This window comes from Procambarus clarkii, chromosome 25, assembly GCF_040958095.1.
Source record: "Procambarus clarkii isolate CNS0578487 chromosome 25, FALCON_Pclarkii_2.0, whole genome shotgun sequence".
In the NCBI taxonomy this organism is placed as follows: domain Eukaryota; kingdom Metazoa; phylum Arthropoda; class Malacostraca; order Decapoda; family Cambaridae; genus Procambarus; species Procambarus clarkii.
The window spans coordinates 31,286,772-31,302,719 of record NC_091174.1 but is presented as its reverse complement, the minus strand read 5'-3'; the positions used below and the strand labels follow the sequence as shown (position 1 = coordinate 31,302,719).

The 15,948-nt window shown below is 47.2% G+C and overlaps 1 protein-coding gene across 1 annotated transcript in view; it reads right to left on the bottom strand.

The window, feature by feature from the left end:
* Positions 1–15,948, bottom strand: part of LOC123756312 (dynein beta chain, ciliary-like) — a 225,836-nt gene that overhangs the window by 92,487 nt on the left and 117,401 nt on the right. The window contains exon 10 of the mRNA XM_069331027.1: positions 6,301–6,483. Within this exon, the coding sequence (XP_069187128.1) occupies positions 6,301–6,483 (183 nt within the window). The remainder of the gene's footprint in view (positions 1–6,300; positions 6,484–15,948) is intronic.

Genomic DNA, 15,948 nt, shown 5'->3' with positions numbered 1-15,948 from the left:
AGCATTCAACTCGGAGGTAAGAAATATGGGCTGACAAGACAAACGAGTGCAAAGATTAACCCCAAAAGCTTAGTTGAATCCCTGTACACAAGAGGATGACCATAAAGCAACAAAGAGGGATGAAGAACCACATGCTTCCAAGTAAAAGTCATAGCACAAGTCTTAGACGCAGAGAACTTGAAACTATGATTGATGGCCCAAGACGACACGGCATCAATCGCAAGTTGAAGCCGCCGTTGAAGGAGATGCGAATCATCACCCTGGCAGCATAGGGTAAGATCATCAACATAAAGAGCGGAGAAGACGCCAGAAGGAAGAGAGGAAAGAAGACCGTTGAGGGCATCTAGAAAAATAGTAGTGCTCAGAACACTACCCTTGGATACACCCTCATACTGCCGAAAAGGGGTAGAGAGAGTGGTACCAAGCCGCACACGAAAGGAACGACGAGAGAGGAAACTCTGGAGGAAGAGAGGGAGATTCCCACGAAGGCCAAAAGAATGAAGTTGAGACAGAATATGATGCCGCCAGGTAGTGTCGTCAGACTTTTCCAGGTCAAAAAGGACGGCAACAACAGAGGTCTTCGCAGCAAAAGCAGTACGAATATAGACCTCCAAGTTCACCAGGACATCCGCTGTGCTGCGGCACTTGCGAAAACCAAATTGAGAAGGGGAGAGGTGGTGATAGTGCTCTAAGAACCACATCAAACGAACGTTAACCATACGTTCAACGAGCTTGCAGACACATCTCGCGAGGGCAATAGGGCGGAAGTCCTTGGGGGATGACCCGAGAGACCCTGGTTTCCGAACAGGGAGGACAACAGCATCGAGCCAATCTTCAGGGACTGAGGACGACTCCCAGACCCGATTGTACAGACCCAGTAAATACTGAGACGTGCACGGAGGGAGATGGCGAAACATTTCATAATGAATGCCATCGGAGCCCGCCGCTGTAGAACTGCAAAGGGCTAGGGCAGACTGAAGCTCAGAGAGAGAGAAGGGATCATTATAGGGAAGGCGATGATAAGTATAAAAATTTAAAGGACGAGATTCAAGAATAGGTTTACAAAGAAGGAAGGATTGGGGAAGATCAGAACTAGAACTAACAGGTGAAAAATGGGAACCCAGTTCGGTCGCGACCTGTAATGGGTCCGCCACAAGAGCACCATGGAGGTGAAGGACCGGTGAGACATTGGGAACGAACTTACCCGCAATCTTGAGAATACGCTTCCAGACCACTGGTAGAGGAGTTTCGGACGTAATGGTGGAGACATAAGACATCCAGCAAGTACGTTTAGCCGCACGAATGATCCTACGGGCCACCGCACTCGCCTTCCGAAACAAAAGAAAAGACTGAACCGTCTGCCAGCGGCAATGTCACTTCCAGGCTGCATGCTTACAGCGGACAGCCCGAGCACAGTCCACATTCCACCAGGAAATGCACTTCTGCGTTCCCCGAGAGGAAGAGCGAGGAATAGAGCGGAGGGCAGCGTCATAGACAGTGTCATGAAAAAGAAGGAGGGAGCGAGGGAGAGGCAGTACGGAGAGGTCGGAAATAGTAGCACGGAGAGTAAAGAGGCGCCAGTCAGCCTCGACAAACTGCCACCTAGGGAAGGAGAGAGGAGGGTGAAAAGAGAAAAAAGTAACAAGGATAGGAAAATGGTCACTGCCATGGAGGTCATCAAGGACCCGCCACCCGAAATCTAAGGAAAGGGATGACGAGCACAGAGAAAGATCGAGACAGGAAAGGGATTTAGTCCACGAGTCCAAATGAGTGGGCTCACCAGAATTAAGAAGGGACAGGGAAGAAGAGAGGATGAAAGGTTGTAGGAGGCGATCCCGGGTGTTTGTCAGCACATCACCCCAAAGGGCATGACGACAACTGAAATCACCCAGCAGGAGCACAGGCTTCGGCAAGGAGTCTAGGAGGTGTTTAAGATCGGGAAGAGAAAGTGGGACAGTGGGGGGGAGATAAATAGAACAAACCGTGTACCATCTATGCACAAAAACATGGGCAGCAGAACAGTGGAGAGGCGAGGAGAAAAGTAAGAGGACAAAGGGAACTGCTGAGCGAATCAAGAGAACAGAAGAATTATGGGCCCCAGCAACAGCTGGGGGGGGGAGAGAAAAGAATAGGCACAGAAGTGACCAGGACGAGCACCAAGTATCTGCTCCTGGAGACAGATACAAAGGGGCGAAAACTGTGAAATTAGAAGTTGGAGGTCAAAGAAATTGGCGTAATATACACGGATGTTCCATTGAAGAATAGACATCGGCAAAAAGAGAGAGGAGAACAACAGACAGCAAAGAAGAAACAAAGGTGAAAGAGGAACACAGCACGTTAAAGAAGCACAGGGTCAGGATCAGGGTCAGTGAAGTCAGGGTTAGGGGGCATGGGTAAACTGAGTAAAGAAGGAGGAAAGAAGCGGGAGGACAGACCAGAGGTGGACGAGCAGGGACTGGAGGAGCAGAAGGAGGAGGAGAAAGAGGGGCAGAAAGAGGGGAGTGCACCTCAGCAAGGATAGTAACCGAGATGGAACCGGGGGCTAAAGAAACCCCCACAGTAGGAACAGGTGGCTCCAGCACCGAAGCGGGAGGGAAAGGAACGATAGAATCAGAGATAGGGGCGAAGAAGAAAGCGAAGCCTTCTTACCGACCGGGGAGGAGGAAGGAGAGGAGCCAGGTTTCCGCTTCCAACTCAAAGAGACAGGCGTCCCAGCAGCAATGTACTGGGCAACAGACTCCAGCGTCTCGGTAGGAGGAGGAGAGCAAGAGCGAAGAACACGACCACCAGGAGAGCAACGGACATCGGCCCGCACAGTCAGGCGGCGTGGAGAGCCAAGAGACGGAGGAGAATGACAGGAAGGAGGACCAGAGGGAGAGGAGAAAGAAGACACAGGAGACATGCCAGACTGGGTAGAAAGAAGGGGAGCCCTAGACGGAGAACCAGGAGGGGGACCCTCCGGGACTGAATGGAGAGAAACAGGGGAGGTGGTGGTGGGCGTGTCCAGGTCTAAGGCTTGGAAACGGTTGCGAGACTAAGGAAGGTGGGAAGGACAAGGAGAGGAAAAGTACACCACGCGAGCGTAGGAGACGCCAGCGAAAGAGGGGAGACGATGAACTTGGCGCCGAGCGTCAGGAAAAGACAAACGGTCCTGGTGCTTCAAGTTGAGGACGGACGTCTCAAGTTTGTAACGTATACACGCACGGGAGAAGGTAGGGTGGGCCTCACTGCAATTGAGGCAGCGGGCCTGGGGAGAAGTGCACTCCAACTTAGAGTGATCCTCGCCTCCACACAAGGGACAGAGAGAGAGACAGGACTAGAGCATTTGAGGGCACCATGCCCAAACCTCCAGCACTTATTGCAGAGCCAAGACGGTCCGGTCTGGGCCTAAACCGGGTCCTGTAGTGGGGGTTACAGATCCCGGTCTTCCAGGACGGTCCGACTTAGGGGCCTGTTCGCACACCCCATGAGCCTGGGTAAGAGAAGTCGAGTTGTTATCCATGCAGCAAACCAATATCCAAAGAATGGGACCTGGAACCAAGGGATACCACCTACCAGGCCAGCCAGGAAGGCCGAGCGCGGGCCAGTGCAGAAAAGGCGCGTCGTCCCCAGCGGTGTTCCCCCTTTTCAACAGGGGAGTCCTACTACATCGGCCATTCTCCCACACTGGTGCTAATACCCTACTCCCCCTATCGCCCCTGCCTGGACACCCAACCATCCACTCAGGGCGGCCCCTCACGGGCGACACCTCCAGCGGGTGGTCCGATGGCTCACAAGGCCCCTACGTGGTGCCCTTCAGCACATACACTACCCAAAGAGGGGGGCAGGAGAGGGGGGCAAAGGCAACCCACACTGGTCCCAGGGAGGTGTATGTGAGCCCCTCATCACGACAAGGAGGCACCACGGAAGGGGGGATTGGATTAAGGGTCTTATGACTTACAATCCTTTTGAACAGTCAATGTGGTCTAGCAGGTTAAGTACTGGATACACTAAGGTGCATTAAACCTTGGCCGTCTGGATTCGAGTCCTTCATGGATGAGGAGTTTTCTGTTGCATGTTGACTTGGAGATCATTCAAGCTTGTTCGCATTTGTGTTACTCACGTGGCCCCACATCCGAGGTGATTCGATGAAATATGTCCCCCAAATTGACCACCGAATGGTTGTTGAGGATTGTGTTAATGGTCTTACAACTTCCAGTCCTTTTGAACAGGCAGTGTGGTCTAGTGGGTTAAGTACTGGATACGCTCAGGTGTATGTAGCCCTGGCTATCTGGGTTCGAATCCTTCGGGGATGAGTCGATGAGAGGTGATTCAATGAATTACTCAGTTGTCATTTGAGGTTGTGCTGGAAACAACCTTTTAGTACTGCAACAAAATACGTTTTTTGTACACCCAGAAAAAGTCTTAGTTGAACTAGTTTAGTTGTTTTTTGTTGGGTGACACTGATGAATAAATACGAATGTTGGTTGAGAACAAAATGATTTGATTATCAGGAAAATTTCCTTACATATGAAAATTGTTAAGGTGGATTTGTTGACAGTGATGGCGAGGAACATTCTTCCGGAGAACGAGAAAACATTCATGTATGGTGATTCCATCTGCTGGCATTAAACCCAACATAAATATGTTGCCATTAAATTCTTATCATCAACAGCCCCCAGCCATTCGGCACTTGACAGATTTCGATACAGAGCAATGATGATTGAAACATTTATAGCTCAATCATCCATATCATAACCTGTCTGTTGAGAGACAGGTTAAGCTGGAGACTGAGGCATCAGCACAGGTTGCTGGTTTTGAATGAAGAGACGGTCTGATTCATCAAAGGATTACATCTCACAAACTTATGAAAAAATATACACCAAAATGCAATTTTCATAACCACCAGTCAGCGGAAGCGTGGCTAGACACCCATAAAGATGCTAAAGGGCGGATGAACTTGTGTTAAGTCAACGGCCATTTAGTAACCAGTTTTTAGGCCTCTTGGGATTGATTCTGGTTAAACAAACACCAATGTACCATGATTAACTACCCCATTTTAATTTTTGTAATTCCTCACAAACGTAAATAGGGTCGTGAGGAAATGTTACTCATTATATATATTAGGAGAATTAAATTAATATGAAGGATAAACTATAAATTCTCCAGTGACAGAAGGTGATTTTCGCCATTTATATCACTGTCGGTAGCTCCCCCCACCCCCACCCATTTTTTTCCTTGGCAATAACTTTTTTCTTGCATGAATAAAGAAAAAATCCTCTTACGACATACAAATATGTGGCTTCTGGAAATTTTGAGCCATAAATCATATCTCTAGCATCAGTGGTTAGCAAGTGTTATGTCTCAACCTACCAGTTCAGACTAGAATGCAGTGTGAACTGGTATAACTTTTTAGTGAGTTGACTAAGATTAGAATTTGAGCGGTTTCGTGATATTGGCATATTCTGCTCCCTGTGTGGACTTTACCTCTGAAGAGAAAATTCAGGACTTAGTCAAATTTCATGGTTTATGGACTTTATGAGATTCCTGACTGCCCAATTTCCAGTCACTGTAACTAACGTTTGAAGACGAGTAAACGACTGCATTTATCAAGCCATTGTGAAATTTAACTTTCGTAGAGAGTTCTTAACTTTGTCATAATTCGAGTCATTGTGGATTTGAGTAATTTGAGAAGAGTTTAGACTTTGTCATTTGCCAGTCCAGTTAGTACCTAGTTTTTCTGAAGGCAAAGTGATAGTTCACTGCCTTATTAATGTTTATGCTGATACATTATACCCCCTTCTGGTTATGTAACGTCACTATCGACCATGTTCACAATCTTTCAGCCTGTCTTGAGTTGACTAGTGTACCAATGTTGTTAGGTGATTTTTGCCAAGAGACATCTAGCTGCTATGACTTGTGCTTTATGTTAATTTACTTCACTGTTATTGGTTGTTAATATGAATAAAGAGATTTATGTATATAAGACGCAGTGTCATGTAAATAAGTTCGCCCCAGTAAATTGGTGGATTTTACTTAGACGTTCACTTTACCCTAGACCTATTTCAAATAAATTATTTGAGGCCAGGTCGCTCAATGATTTATTAGGGAAAGTTATATTCCATGATCCTTGCTGTTGATCATGACGCGAAAGCGAGTTATGGCCATCCAGGCCATTTTGACCCCATGTGGATGCATTCCGAGTGGTTGCAACAATTGTGGCAATCACCCTAAATCAATATACGCACACAATCTCAACGGTTTTCCTTAGTTTATCCCTCCCTTGATAAGAAAACGAGCCATGTATTCTATGGTAATCACCTTAAACCCCAGGTCGAGTTCCTTGAGTGTTGCCCTGATGATACGGGTGAGTAGATTCATCCTCTCACACTCCTGGAAGGCCACTACCACGTATGGCGTCCGCTCCTCTACCTTCCCGGTTATGTCGGTCATGTTAAATTCTTCTGGCAGCTTCTCCAGGATCTCGTCCAGTGTCTGTTTCACCTGTAGGGCATAAGGCAGGTGAGAGCAAAGATAAGAAGCGAGGTTACACAGGGAAAAGCATTTACCACAATCGTCTGTTTTGGTAATATGGGAGTACTTGATTATTTGGGAGATGATTATTTCTAGCATTAAAGATAAAAATATTGTTCTGGACAGATAAGGTATGGATATGAAAAATTATAAATTTTCTTCAAGTGTTAAAGTGTGCATATTAAATAATATCAAACAATAACATTATAGCAAGAAATAACCAATCATAGGTCAGAGAATTAATTAGATTTCATGAAAGCATTTTCACCAAATAAACATATAACAGAGCCAGCAAGGAACGAAAATATTATCTATGTGATCTTCATGAACAATGAAGAAATAATGAGGGAACATAACAGTTTCAGATACTACATACTCAGACCACAAACTCACTGAAGTTCAAACTATCGTCAATACTCGTAACATGTCCACAAGAACTAACAAGCGAGAAGGACTACTCAACAAATTCAGTTTTAACAATAAGGATTGACTAGGGAAAATAATCACAAAACTTGCCAACATCCAACAGTAGTATCATCCATGAGTCTCTGGAGACTATGGAGCTTTGCTCTGGTTATCGGTCTGGAGTGGTCTTTCCAGGGTGCAAAGCCAAAGAAGGTTAATATGGGGGAGAAGCTGTCACCCATGCAGCAGGTCCCCCCTCTCCACGGTGCCGAAAGTCTCCAATGGAAAGGCAAACGCCAGTACGATTGGTTCCAGCGCCGTCACAGGAACTGTCAGAACGAGGTTGAAGGCAACAGCGAGCTGCACTTGGGGTTCCAACTTCGGAGCCCCTAGTGCAACTTTCCTTGAAGTTCGTAAAAGAAGGCACAGGGACTCCAAACTCGTAGACCACCATAATTGGGGCCGAAAACGGACCACCCCAGCAAGGATAGGAACGATCCCAGCCTCCCGAAAGAGAGCTTGGGCTGCACGAGCATCAGGAGAACGTCCGAGTCTCCTCACCTACGGGTTCCAGACAGAGATCGTCACAGACCCCTTTCACCCGACGCCGGCTTCCTTCATGACCAAGCAGAAAGATGAGTAATATATATTAATTACAACAATTACTTAATATGTATATAAATATATATTATTTAATTAATATAATATATTAATTATTATTATTATTATAATAATAAAATTCATTAATAATTATTACTCTTCCTTCTGCTGGGTCATGAAGGAAGCCGGCCTCGGGTGAAAGGGGGCTGTGACGATCTCTGTCTGGAACCCATAGGTGAGGGACTTAGACGTCCTCATCGTGGGGGTTCGTGCCGCCCAAGCTCTCCTTCGGGAGGCTGGGATCGTTATCTGTCTTTATCGATATCTGTCGTTATCTAGCTTTTTTTCGAAGTCACACCTTCGAGACATCCTTTGCAAACGATACAAAAACCCAGTCCATCCTCCAAACAAAGACCCAAAAGGGATTCCATGCACCTACCAAACCCCCTGTTTATAAATGAAAATAATGTAGTACGTGGAACACTTCCAAGTACTACAAATACAAATAATTGCCAACAGAGCCTAAACACGTAACCTAACCTAACCTACGTCTATATATGCACAATATGCTAATATATTATAATATTAATTTATATTTGAGAAAATTTCAGTTTTGAATGAACAGCATGTAAAAATTACAACCCGTCCTCGACTCAAGTCCATTACATTCAGCGGTCAACCCCATACACGCATTCATAAATTTTAACATGCTGTTCATTCAAAACGGGAATTTTCTCAAGTATAAATTAATATTATAATATATTTGACTATTGTGTATATATAGGCATAGGATAGGTGAGGTTAGGTGTTTAGGTTCTGTTGGCGATTATTTGTATTTGTAGTACGTGGGTGAAGCATTTATAGCGTTGTGATTCGAACAAAATTCGTCAGTGAAGCACTTGTTCCGGATATGTTCGAACGTCAGCAGTTGTGAGTCGTGTGTAAACCGCTTTTCATTCATAAACAGGGGGTTTGGCGGGTGCATGGAATCACTTTTGGATCTTTGTTTGGAGGACGGGCTGGATTATTTGTATTTGTAGTACGTGCGTGAAGCATTTATAGCGTTGTGATTCGAACAAAATTCGTCAGTGAAGCACTTGTTCCGGATATGTTCGAACGTCAGCAGTTGTGAGTCGTGTGTAAACCGCTTTTCATTCATAAACAGGGGGTTTGGCGGGTGCATGGAATCACTTTTGGGTCTTTGTTTGGAGGACGGGCTGAAAAATTAATGAATATGTCTGTGGTTTCGACCGCTGTATGTAATGGACTTAAGTCGAGGACGGGTTGCAAGAAACAGAATGAAAACTGCTTCGTTGGAGACACTGAAAAGCTTCAAGCCAATATGAGGTCTTCGCAACCCGTTCTCGCATACGACAGCCCGTCCTCCAAACAAAGATCCAAAAGTGCTTCCATGCACCCGCCAAACCCCCTGTTTATGAATGAAAAGCGGTTTACACACGACTCACAACTGCTGACGTTCGAACATATCCGGAACAAGTGTTTCACTGACGAATTTTGTTCGAATCAAAACGCTATAAATGCTTCACCCACGTACTACAAATACAAATAATCGCCAACAGAACCTAAACACCTAACCTAACCTAACCTATGCCTATATATGCACAATATGCTAATATATTATAATATTAATTTATACTTGAGAAAATTCCCGTTTTGAATGAACAGCATATTAAAATTTATGAATGCGTCTGTGGGGTCGACCGCTGGATGTTATGGACTTGAGTCGAGGACGGGTTGCATACGAAGATCCAAGCTCTTTAATCCAGCCGTCAAACCCCCTGTTTATGAATGAAAAGCGGTTTACACACGACTCAGCAACCCGTCCTCGACTCAAGTCCATTACATCCAGCGGTCAACCCCACAGACGCATTCATAAATTTTAACTTGCTGTTCATTCAAAACGGGAATTTTCTCAAGTATAAATTAATATTATAATATATTAGCATATTGTGCATATATAGGCATAGGATAGGTTAGGTTAGGTGTTTAGGTTCTGCTGGCGATTATTTGTATTTGTAGTACGTGGGTGAAGCATTTATAGTATTGTGATTCGAACAAAATTCGTCAGTGAAGCACTTGTTCCGGATATGTTCGAACGTCAGCAGTTGTGAGTCGTGTGTAAACCACTTTTCATTCATAAACAGGGGGTTTGGCGGGTGCATGGAATCACTTTTGGATCTTTGTTTGGAGGACGGGCTGCGACTCAGAACTGATGACGTCCGAACACTTCCGGAACAAGTGCTTCGCTCAAGTCCTCTGTTCGAACCCCAATTCTATAAATGTTTCATCCACGAACTTATAAATACAAATAATTACCAACAAAACAAATCCACAAGGGCCGTGAAGAGAATTTGAACCTACCTAAACACCTAACCTAACCTAACCTAAGCTAAACTAAACATACAATTTATATGTATAAGAATATTAATGTATATATGAGAACAAACCAATTTTTAATACACAGTATGTTAAAATTGATGAATGCTTCTGGGGAGGACAGCCGCTGCTTTAAACAGCCTGGTGTGAGAACGGGCTGGTCTTCGAAAAGGTAGTGGATAATTGCATAATGTTTAACAGTGATACATTCAAATCATGTGATTTCCTGTCTTGAATACTACTCGGTACTCACTTCCCCTTTCAAAGCAGGTGAGATTTCTGAAATAGCAGGAATACAGTGAACAAATGCAGCAAGCATAGACACAAAATGAACATAATAATAATTGATTCTCCCTCCCCCCCAATCCCCCTCACAACAACAATGCATACATGAGACCATTATAACAACTGATTGTAATACATAGTTTGTTCCAAATATCGCCTTTTAATAAAAATATTTTTTAAATCAGTCGTTATAGGTAATATTCTGATGCTCATCGGCGTGTTTCTTCCTTGGTGAGGGAGGAGGAAGGTGGTGGGTGATAACTATAACAGCAGTCACCCCGAGAGTTCACAGTGTAAGGTTATACAGCGCGTGCTCTCATGGCGTTGAGTCTGGGGTCCTTAAGCGTCAGTCCATATTTATATTTTCACAATGTGAAAGGCCAGCAAGACATCGAGAGTGTCCTAGTGGTGTGTGGTGAGTGTCCTAGTGGTGTGTGGTGAGTGTCCTAGTGGTGTGTGGTGAGTGTCCTAGTGGTGTGTGGTGAGTGTCCTAGTGGTGTGTGGTGAGTGTCCTAGTGGTGTGAGGTGAGTGTCCTAGTGGTGTTAGGTGAGTGTCCTAGTGGTGTGTGGTGAGTGTCCTAGTAGTGTGTGGTGAGTGTCCTAGTAGTGTGTGGTGAGTGTCCTAGTAGTGTGTGGTGAGTGTCCTAGTGGTGTGTGATGAGTGTCCTAGTGGTGTGTGGTCAGTGTCCTAGTGGTGTGTGGTCAGTGTCCTAGTGGTGTGTGGTGAGTGTCCTCGTAGTGTGAGGTGAGTGCCCTAGTGGTGTGAGGTGAGTGTCCTAGTGGTGTGTGGTGAGTGCCCTAGTGGTGTGAGGTGAGTGTCTTAGTGGTGTGTGGTGAGTGTCCTAGTAGTGTGAGGTGAGTGTCCTAGTGGTGTGAGGTGAGTGTCCTAGTGGTGTGAGATGAGTGTCCTAGTAGTGTGAGGTGAGTGTCCTAGTGGTGTGAGGTGAGTGTCCTAGAAGTGTGAGGTGAGTGTCCTAGTGGTGTGTGGTGAGTGTCCTAGTAGTGTGTGGTGAGTGTCCTAGTAGTGTGAGGTGAGTGTCCTAGTAGTGTGAGGTGAGTGTCCAAGTGGTGTGTGGTGAGTGTCCTAGTGGTGTGTGGTGAGTGTCCTAGTGGTGTGTGGTGAGTGTCCTAGTAGTGTGAGGTGAGTGTCCTAGTGGTGTGAGGTGAGTGTCCTAGTAGTATGAGGTGAGTGTCCTAGTGGTGTGTGGTGAGTGTCCTAGTAGTGTGTGGTGAGTGTCCTAGTAGTGTGAGGTGAGTGTCCTAGTAGTGTGAGGTGAGTGTCCAAGTGGTGTGTGGTGAGTGTCCTAGTGGTGTGTGGTGAGTGTCCTATTGGTGAGTGGTGAGTGTCCTAGTGGTGTGTGGTGAGTGTCCTAGTGGTGTGTGAGTGTCCTAGTGGTGTTAGGTGAGTGTCCTAGTGGTGTGTGGTGAGTGTCCTAGTGGTGTGTGGTGAGTGTCCTAGTGGTGTGTGGTGAGTGTCCTAGTAGTGTGTGGTGAGTGTCCTAGTAGTGTGAGGTGAGTGTCCTAGTGGTGTGAGGTGAGTGTCCTAGTAGTGTGTGGTGAGTGTCCTAGTGGTGTGTGGTGAGTGTCCTAGTAGTGTGCGGTGAGTGTCCTAGTGGTGTGTGGTGAGTGTCCTAGTGGTGTGAGGTGAGTGTCCAAGTGGTGTGTGGTGAGTGTCCTAGTGGTGTGTGGTGAGTGTCCTAGTGGTGTGTGGTGAGTGTCCTAGTGGTGTGTGGTGAGTGTCCTAGTGGTGTGAGGTGAGTGTCCTAGTGGTGTGTGGTGAGTGTCCTAGTGGTGTGAGGTGAGTGTCCTAGTGGTGAGTGTCCTAGTGGTTTGTGGTGAGTGTCCTAGTGGTGTGTGGTGAGTGTCCTAGTGGTGTGTGGTGAGTGTCCTAGTGGTGAGTGTCCTAGTGGTGTGTGGTGAGTGTCCTAGTAGTGTGTGGTGAGTGTCCTAGTAGTGTGTGGTGAGTGTCCTAGTGGTGAGTGTCCTAGTGGTGTGTGGTGAGTGTCCTAGTAGTGTGTGGTGAGTGTCCTAGTGGTGTGTGGTGAGTGTCCTAGTGGTGTGAGGTGAGTGTCCTAGTGGTGTGTGGTGAGTGTCCTAGTGGTGTGTGGTGAGTGTCCTAGTGGTGTGAGGTGAGTGTCCTAGTGGTGTGTGGTGAGTGTCCTAGTGGTGAGTGTCCTAGTGGTGTGAGGTGAGTGTCCTAGTGGTGTGAGGTTAGTGTCCTAGTGGTGTGTGGTGAGTGTCCTAGTGGTGAGTGGTGAGTGTCCTAGTGGTGTGTGGTGAGTGTCCTAGTGGTGTGAGGTGAGTGTCCTAGTGGTGTGTGGTGAGTGTCCTAGTGGTGAGTGGTGAGTGTCCTAGTGGTGTGTGGTGAGTGTCCTAGTGGTGTGAGGTGAGTGTCCTAGTGGTGTTAGGTGAGTGTCCAAGTAGTGTGTGGTGAGTGTCCTAGTGGTGTGTGGTGAGTGTCCTAGTAGTGTGTGGTGAGTGTCCTAGTGGTGTGTGGTGAGTGTCCTAGTGGTGTGAGGTTAGTGTCCTAGTGGTGTGTGGTGAGTGTCCTAGTGGTGTGAGGTTAGTGTCCTAGTGGTGTGTGGTGAGTGTCCTAGTAGTGTGTGATGAGTGTCCTAGTGGTGTGTGGTGAGTGTCCTAGTGGTGTGAGGTGAGTGTCCTAGTGGTGTGAGGTGAGTGTCCTAGTGGTGTGAGGTGAGTGTTCTAGTGGTGTGTGGTGAGTGTCCTAGTGGTGTGTGGTGAGTGTCCTAGTGGTGTGTGGTGAGTGTCCTAGTGGTGTGTTGTGAGTGAACGGCTGTGCATGCAAACCCAGCATGCACAGCCGTTCATATTTTGCCAACAACAAAAGGCAACATGCGAAACAACATTTCCCGCTGCTGCGCCAAATACCGCGCCCCCAGTGCCGCCCACACCTACCCCCCAATCCCAACATGGGAACAAGGCCTCCACTCACGGCCGGACACGACAAAACAATACCCCATATACCACCTTAACCGAAAGAGACAGATAGCGAGGACAACGGCAGAGAGCCCGAAAAATGTCCACCACCCAAGAGTAAACAGGAGAGGTACACAGGGCCACCTCCTGACAAACCCCCAAATCTACCAAGAAACTAGACCGAACCGAGCAATAAAAATTACACAAAGCATTAAACTCCCCACCCATTTCCAACCCCTGACGCAACGAAACCCAGAACAACGCCCGAGCCCTGGTAAACACGTCAGGAATACCAACACCACCCTCCCACACAGCCAACACCAATGTCGAACGACGAACAGGATGGTAACGACCGCACCACACATACCTATATACTTGACGTTCCAACCCCAGAGCCCACCGGCGATCTAAAGGGAAGCACCGAGCCATGAACCAGACACGCGATAATACCTTGCAAATAACAAGCAACGCCCGCTGATATATCGTTAACGGGTGCGCTGACAACATCCCAACCACAATGCCAACACTACGAGAAACTGCACCCCAATTATAGTCAAAGAGCGTTCGTAGGAAGAGAACCAGGTGATCCCCAGAACCCGCAAAGAGGAGACCACTGGAAACCAGGACCACCACGCCCTCCCACACAAAGCGAGAGGACCACCCATCTACACCCAACATGGGAACACAGCACTCGGCCGGTACTCGGCCTGGTACTCGGCCGACCGGGGGAGCCGGTCGGCCGAGCGGACAGCACGCTGGACTTGTGATCCTGTGGTCCTGGGTTCGATCCCAGGCGCCGGCGAGAAACAGTGGACAGAGTTTCTTTCACCCTATGCCCCTGTTACCTAGCAGTAAAATTGGTACCTGGGTGTTAGTCAGCTGTCACGGGCTGCTTCCTGGGGGTGGAGGCCTGGTCGAGGACTGGGCCGTGGGGACACTAAAAAAAAAGCCCCGAAATCATCTCTAGAAGATAACCCATGATACCGGACTTAGCACGATAAACCCGGGCCCCAGTGGCCAACTCAAACCTCTCAACCACGTCCTGTACAGCCCAACAGAACCCTCAGAGGCCATGAACAGAACGGTATCATCCGCATAACCACTTACGGGCAACCGAAGACCTGAAGGCAACCCGGGGGTGGGGGGGGGGGACCAAGGCACAAGCCTTGACCGCCCAAAAAAAGGCTCCTGAAAGAGCACATAAAGAAGCATGTAAAGTGGACAACCCTGCCGCACAGAACGGTGCACAGGGAAAGTAGCACTCAAGAACCCATTGATGCAAACCCGACTACAACAACGAGCGTACAACATGCGCACCCAACGAACAAACAAAGGCAGAAACCCAAGCTGCTCCAACACACGAGAAACAAAGGCAAGCGAGACACGGTCGAAAGCCTTCGATAAATCCAGGCAGTGCATCGCCGCCGACAAGCACAACTCTGACACATAGAGAAGCACATCCCAAAACAACGAATTACACTGCAGCAAAGAGCGGCCAGGAACACCACAAAACTGTTCTGCAGAAACAACAGACGCGACAACATCATGACACCGACTAGCTAAAACCTTGGACAGGACCTTGTAGTCCACATTCAACAAAGTAATGGGCCTCCACTTCGAGAAGAACCTTAAATCACCCGGTAGAACGCACCCCCGAAGGCAAGCCCGGACCACCTCCAAAAGAACACCCCCCCAGCACATCCCAAAAAGCTACATAAAACTCCACAGGAAGGCCATCTGAGCCCGGCACCTTCCCGGAACGAAACGACCGGACCACATCGAAAAGCTCCACCAACAAAACATCGTCCACCAAATGATCACATTCCGCAGCAGACAACCCCGGAATGCACCCACTCAAGAAAACATCCGCAAGCGCGTCGTCCCCCTCCACCTTCCAATAGGGCGCTGCCAACTCTTGCCGAAGATAATGCACCACTCCATCGGTGTCTGAAACGACGGACCCATCCGGCCGCTGCAGAGCCGTAAAAAGAACAGTCACGCGCAGCCTTCACCTTCCCTAAAAGAATGGGAGAAAGCCATTCCCCATCGACATGCTCACTCACACGAGCACACACACGAACACCCTCAGCCCACTCATTCCACAAACCACAAATACGCTCCTTACACTCCGCAATCTCCCCAAAACAGTCAATCCCAGCATTCAACCGCACATACAACCACAAATGCCGTGCCTGCAGCAACCGCAGCAACCCTAACCTCCCGGCAGCCTCCCGCTTGGCAACCACCCGAAAAAAACGACCGACACTGCACCTTACACCACTCCCACCAATCCAAAATAGTAGGAAACTCAGGCTGGCGGGGAAGAATCCCGACCCACCAGACCCGAATCCGGTAGCAGAGCGGCGAATCCCCAGAAATAGTAAGTTGTCACAATTAGCATAACCCTCTACTTGGGTAGGTTTAGGGAAATTAAACCCTCTATTTAGGTAGATATTAGGGAAATTAGTAAGGGTCAGCAAGAGTATCAGCTGAGTCTGTGCTCACAAATAAATATAGTTGACTATTAACAGAGAATTATTTTAAATGAAATGATGATTTTAATTATGATAAATGAAATTATTATGCCTTATTTAAAGTTGAGGATGGATTAATGAGTCTTCAGTGACAAGCCAATGAGTAGTAATTCAACTAGCTACAAGTCATAATGACCAAATTACTAGTCTCACTATCGACTCAGAGTCTTCCTTGATTTGAATGAATGAACATACTCAGTTCTCTAATATTAAATAAGATTTATCTAGGTTATAAACTTAGTTAAACTATGAAAATGTAAAATGAAGTCTAAAATGA